This window comes from Vitis riparia, chromosome 10 (genome assembly GCF_004353265.1).
Source record: "Vitis riparia cultivar Riparia Gloire de Montpellier isolate 1030 chromosome 10, EGFV_Vit.rip_1.0, whole genome shotgun sequence".
NCBI lineage: Eukaryota > Viridiplantae > Streptophyta > Magnoliopsida > Vitales > Vitaceae > Vitis > Vitis riparia.
Genome location: NC_048440.1, coordinates 3,552,774 through 3,559,653, shown reverse-complemented (window position 1 = coordinate 3,559,653; position 6,880 = coordinate 3,552,774). Strand labels below are relative to the sequence as shown.

The following is a 6,880-nucleotide window of genomic DNA, read 5'->3' as shown; positions in this document are numbered from 1 at the left end:
AAACACATGCAAACTCTCACTTTCAATTGTATTTCCCCCTCAATTATTTTATATTTTTATTATTTTTTAATATATATGACTTTCATCATTTTTTGTTCTCTTATTGATCAAGTTACATATTACATTAAAAAATATTTATAAAATAAAAAAAATTAAAAAGAGTTGAAAAGTTTGTATTTTATGCAATGCATATAATTTAGAACGCATGTAAAGTCTCACTTTCAATTATATTTCCCACTCAATCGGATTATATATATATATATATATATAAATACATGATAACTATTGGTGAAATCATACTACGGAATGTTGTTAAGTGGTTGTAAAACTCAAGTGGGAATTTTTCAAGATGAAAATTTGATTTAGTTTCTAAAAGTCAACTATTTACAAGATTTCTACCATTTTCTTTTCAGAAGTTTTTAATTTTTTAGGTATACATTTTTGCTCTGTTCATACTTCATCCACCTAATTTCCAATCATCTTATTACAGGTTTTTATTTTTTTAGGTATACATTTTTGCTTTGTTCATACTTCATCCACCTACTTTCCAGCCACATGAGCCCACGAAGACTTGGTTGACTTGGATAAGAAGAAAGGGTTGCTCAACACCTGTAAAGTAGGTATGCTTGAAAAAATAGAATTTGTCTTGATTTCCTTTTTAGAATTACTGAAATTAATAAGGTAAATAAAACATTTATTTTGCAATGATTGACATAACGTTAAAATTTTTAATATTTTTATAATACATATATTTAGAGTTAGAAAATATTATATCATTTTCTAAATACAGGTGAGGTTTTATTATTTCCTAAAATTAATTTTAAAAAAATTGTGAATATTATTTTTTTTATAATATCATTATCGTTTGAGTTTTTATTTTAAAATTTCAAAAATATTAATTATCTTCATTTCCGCTTAATTTCTAGCCGACTTCTTTGACTTGAGTGAGTTGCAGCCGACTTCTTTGACTTGCTTGAGTTGCAGCCGCAGAAACACGAGTTAATAAAGGCTGAAACTGGGGCAAAGCAATATTAATAGAAAACAAGAAAAAATGGAGTGGTGTTCCATTACTTGTAGGGCGTTGGTGGTTTCAATGGTATTGTTATTATATAACATGCTCTTGATCTCATCACCACCTGCTGCTGCTGCTACAACTGAGGCACAGGTGGAGGCTGAGGCCGAGGCTCTCCGCAACTCCACTTGGTGGTGGTACATGGAAAACACTACTTCTCATCACTGCACATGGGAAGGCATCACCTGCAACACGGAGGGACATGTCGTTCGAATTACCTATTCATATATCGATGGTAAAATGGTTGAGCTTAGCAAGTTGAAGTTTTCTTCATTTCCCAGCCTCCTCCATCTCAACGTTAGCCATTCTTCCATGTATGGTCGCATCCCAGATGAGATAGGTATGCTTACAAAACTCACTTACCTCCGTATATCTGAATGTGATGTTCATGGTGAGCTACCTGTTTCACTGGGTAACCTTACTCTATTAGAGGAATTGGATTTGGCTTATAACAATCTCTCTGGTGTCATCCCTTCCTCTCTTGGATATTTGAAGAATCTTATTCATTTGGATTTGAGTTTTAACTATGGGCTCTCTGGTGTCATCCCTTCCTCTCTTGGATATTTGAAGAATCTGAAATATTTAGACCTTAGCATCAATGAAATCAATGGTTCTATTCCATACCAAATTGGGAATTTGAAGAATCTTACTCATTTGTATTTGGTTTCTAACTCTCTTTCTGGTGTCATCCCTTCCTCCCTTGCCAATTTAAGCAATCTAGAATACTTATTCCTTAATTTCAATCGAATTAATGGTTCCATCCCTTCTGAAATCGGGAATTTAAAGAATTTGGTTCAACTATGCTTTAGTCATAACTCTCTCATTGGTACTATTCCTCCCTCTTTGGGTCATCTTACCAATTTGACTTATTTACATCTCTTCAACAATCAAATCCAAGGCGGCATCCCCTTGTCATTTGGTCATCTTACCAAATTGACAGATTTGCATCTTTGTGATAATCAAATCAATGGTTCTATCCCTCCTATAATTTGGAATCTGAAGAATCTAATCCATCTTAGGTTGGATCACAACAATCTTACTGGTGTTATTCCTTCATCTTTGGGTTATCTCATTCATTTAAATGAGTTCAACATTAGTGGAAATCGAATCAATGGTCACATCCCTTCTACGATAGGAAATTTGAATAATCTAACTAGACTCGACCTTAGTGATAACTTGATCCATGGAAAGATACCTTCCCAAGTCCAAAACTTGAAGCGCTTAACATACTTGAATCTCTCCCACAATAAACTCTCTGGTTCCATTCCTACTCTTTTAATATATGACCACATAAAGCCATCACTTGATTTATCACACAATGATTTAGAGGGTCATATACCCTTTGAATTGCAGTCTAAATTTTCCCAAGGTTCATTTGACAATAACAAAGGTTTATGTGGTGACATCAAAAGCTTGCCTCATTGCAAAGATGAATACAAAACCACACGCATCATTGTTATTTCTTTGTCTACAACCTTGTTTCTTTTTTTTGTGGTCCTTGGGTTTCTCCTAATTTCACGGAAGACAAGAAAAATTCAAACCAAGGAAATACCAACAAAAAATGGAGATATATTTTCAGTATGGAACTATGATGGGAAGATTGCCTATGAAGATATCATTAAAGCAACAGAAGACTTTGACATCAAATATTGCATAGGTACAGGAGGCTATGGCAGTGTTTACAAGGCTCAATTGCCTACAGGCAATGTGGTAGCCCTGAAAAAGCTACATGGATGGGAAAGAGATGAGGCAACATACTTGAAAAGTTTTCAAAATGAGGTGCAAATATTATCAAAGATACGCCATCGAAATATTGTAAAACTTCAAGGCTATTGTCTACACAAAAGATGCATGTTTTTTATTTACAATTACATGGGAAGAGGAAGCTTGTATTGTGTATTGAGTAATGAAGTTGAAGCTTTGGAATTGGATTGGATTAAAAGGGTGAATGTGGTTAAAAGCATAGTCCATGCCGTATGCTACATGCATCATGATTGTACTCCGCCCATTATTCATAGGGACATATCAAGCAATAATATTCTTTTGGACTCCAAGTTGGATGCTTTTCTATCAGATTTTGGCACCGCTAGACTGCTACATCCTGATTCATCTAATCAAACCCTTCTTGCAGGCACTTATGGTTACATAGCACCAGGCAAGTACACACCAGTTTTTCTTTCAGCTTTTACTCTTTCGATATATCTTTTGAACTTTTGGTTGTTTTCGTTTTAATAAGTTTGGTATCTTTGAGATTCGAAGTATTTAGTACTTTTATACTTCTTATTATATACTTCATATAAGTCACAAATTATGTTGGATGAAAGGAAAGGAAATATTATTACTAGCGAAACCAAACTTTTTCTACTATTATTACTTATTTCAAAATTATGAAGAGCTTGAAAGTGAATAAATTCTTCTAAATCTTTAATATATTATTTTTCATTATATTTTTCATGCAAACTAACTAATAGCTCCCAACTATATAGATATTCTTCACTTTGGGTCCAAGAAGCCCACATGAATTTAAAAATTGTCTATAAGGTTAAGGGAAACTCATTCATATTTAATGTCAGAACTTTTTGTTTCAAATCTATAGTGGGATATCACACTCATCCTTTATGCAAACACAACATCCTATTTATGTTCCATGAGATTGTAGAGCCAAATAAACTTCCACATAATGGTTATAGATTAACTCTAATACAATTTGTAATGACCCACTCCTTACTATGTAGATATTATTTGTTATGGGCCCAAAGGGCCTTCATAGAATTTGAAATATCTTTAATATATATTTTTTAATTATTTCGTCTAAAGTTCCAAAAAAAAAAAAAAAAAAAGAAAGGAAATTCTTAATGGTTATTTAAAAAATGTTGTAAAAAATGGTTTGAGATATTTGAGAGTAAGAGAACTTTATATACAAAATACTTACCAATGTTCTCTCAAGCATTTTCTAAATAGTTGTCTTCATTTTCCTAGTAAGTCCCAAATATTTTTAAAATCTCCTTAGAATGGTTTTTCGAAGGTTTCATATAAGTTGTAAAAATTAACATAATTTCATCATAATTTAGAAATAAAATGTAGCCAAATGTCAATGCAATGCTATGAAATATTCTCAACATTTTATAAGTATGGATAATATGAGAAAACTAAATGAATGTTTCTTTCTCAATTGTGTAATATTTTTTTCTTGTTTTGATTCTTAACAGAGCTTGCCTACACTATGGTTGTGACGGAAAAATGTGATGTTTACAGCTTTGGAGTGGTGGCGCTTGAGACAATGATGGGAAAGCATCCAGGAGAACTTTTCACCTTATTGTCTTTCTCATCAACTCAAAACATAATGCTCACTGATATATTAGATTCACGTCTCCCATCTCCTCAAGATCAACAAGTTGCTAGAGATGTAGTTCTTGTGGTTTGGTTGGCACTCAAATGCATACATTCTAATCTGAGATCTCGTCCAACAATGCAACACATCTCATCAAAGCTTCTTACTCAATCACCATTTCTTGGCCCTTTTCATAGGATTTCACTTTGGCAATTGAATGCTCTAGAAATATAATTAGGTAACTAGCATGCAGTGATGATACCAATTTTGATTTGTTTTCATATTACTAGTTGTGCTCCAAATTTTGTTTCAACTTTGTAATTTTCATAAGCCAAGATGATCTATTAATATATTTAGATGGGTGGATGTTAAATTGAATCACTCAGAGGATTACCCATATCATACTTATTAATAGTTTATATCACTTCTATATTTCTTCTTAAAGTAATAGTTGTCCACATCCCCTGCATGTCAATTGTATTACTTACTAAAGTAAGACAATATTTAGTTGACTTGATATACATAATATTGGATGAGATAAGAGATGAGATAACATATCTTATCCTAGGATTGGTTAGCTTTGGGATAAGGTAAATGATCTCATCCATTAATTACCATATATCATGTTCAATCAAATATTCAATAAGATAATTTATTGACCCAGTCTCTTTATATATCCTCTTTACATAGAATACAATAATTCTAAGTTGAGATATATACATAATTCATATATCATAAATTTATTCTTCTTCTACATTTTTTTTTTTAAAAAAAAAAATTTGTCAACCTTTTGTATCACTTATTTTTAAAAACAAAAAGTTTTGATTAAAAAATTAAATTTTTAGTTTGAAATAACAAAGAAGTAGAAATATTTTATAGTAAACTATTCATGATTAAATTAGTAGAATATGTTTATACTAATTAAGTTGATTCATTGTTACAATTTTAATAGGATATTTTCATTTATGATCAAATTTGTTCAAAGAATTGAACCCCAATCAATCCCTTTTTAGATGGGCTCTATATATGTGTGACTGTAGGAAAAAAAAACAAAATTAAATTAACTTAGTTCAAACTAAATGTTGTTATTATGGTATTTCATTTTCATTCCCAAGTAAAATATTGGAAGAAATTAATATTAGAAAACATACATATGACAACATATTAGAAAATGTTAATTAGACAATATAGAAGTGAAAGCATATTATAGAAGACATCGAAATTATTATTATTATTTGTATAAAGAGATTACATGATAAGGTTTCTAAAAATCCTACTTTATTAAAAATAGTTCATAATAATTTCAAATCCAAACTTTATAAACAGTTCCAAACAAATTTAATCTAGAAGTTGTACATTCTACTTTGCAAATACCTTCGTGAAGTTTTGCTACCTCATCCTCAAGATTAGGAGGATAGTATCATGAATGTGCTTTGAAGCATTTACCAAAAGAGTACATATAAGCAAGAAATTAAGCCAAACCTCAATCATCATTTTTGTCATTTAAGTATAGAAAAATAATATATAAAAAAAAAAAAAGCCAAAGGGGTCCTCTTTATGGTTTTCTAATAAGCTAGAAGAGCATATTATAAATTTAAAGAAAACTATATACCCCAGCTACACAAAAAGCATACAATGGGCATCAAAAGGATTTGCTAAATAAAAAGAGAATAGAAAAAACTATTCCTTCGTTTTAATTCCACCTAATTTACAATGAGTATTCTACTTTCTCTACATGTTGATGACATGATTATCATACGTGATGATGTTGATGGAATTGTAATGTTGAAATCAAACTTAGTTTCTTGTGTTAGAATGAAGGATTTGAGCTTTCTACCATACTTTTTGGGTATTGAGATAGCTTATTCTCTAAAAAGTTTCTTCTCTCGTAGTTTAAATACATAGTTGATATTCTCGATTGTACTCACCTTATTGATATTAAGACTATTGATACTCCTTTTGAAGTTAATGTTCATTATTCTTTTTTTGATGGTACATTATTTATGTTTTTCACATTTTTAATCAATTTGTTGCTTCCCTTACTATTGTTCATTGGGTAGTTGTTCTTCATATTCTATGGTATATTAAGGGAACTCTATTTTGGAGCCTTCTACTTCTATCAACTCCCTCTTTGGAGTTGCATGCATATTTTGATACTGATTATGGGTTTGTGATCTTGAAGATCTCAAGTCTTTTACTAGATTTTGTATATTTTATTGGGGGATTTGCTTATTTTTTTATAAGACCAAGAAACAAACTATCGTTTCTTAATCTTCCATGTAAGTTGACTATTGTGCTATGACATCTACCACTAGGGAGATAGTTTTGTAATGTTGCTTACTTGTTGATATGGGCGTTTCTCTTTCTCGTCCTACTCCTATGTATTGTGACAACAAGAGTGTTATTTGGTTCGGGTTTGTATTTGCCGGTTTAAAAATAAAACAATAATGAAAAGGATTTGAAAGTAAAATTTTATT

The 6,880-nt window shown here is 30.9% G+C and overlaps 1 protein-coding gene across 1 annotated transcript; it reads left to right on the top strand.

Moving 5' to 3' along the window:
• Window positions 1-1,054: 1,054 nt before the first annotated feature.
• Window positions 1,055-4,781, top strand: LOC117923336 (probable leucine-rich repeat receptor-like protein kinase At1g35710). The gene is made up of 2 exons (XM_034841591.1): window positions 1,055-3,227; window positions 4,282-4,781. The coding sequence occupies exons 1-2, from the start codon at window positions 1,094-1,096 to the stop codon at window positions 4,635-4,637; spliced, it is 2,490 nt and encodes an 829-aa protein (XP_034697482.1). The 5' UTR covers window positions 1,055-1,093; the 3' UTR covers window positions 4,638-4,781.
• The last annotated feature ends 2,099 nt before the right edge of the window (window positions 4,782-6,880 follow it).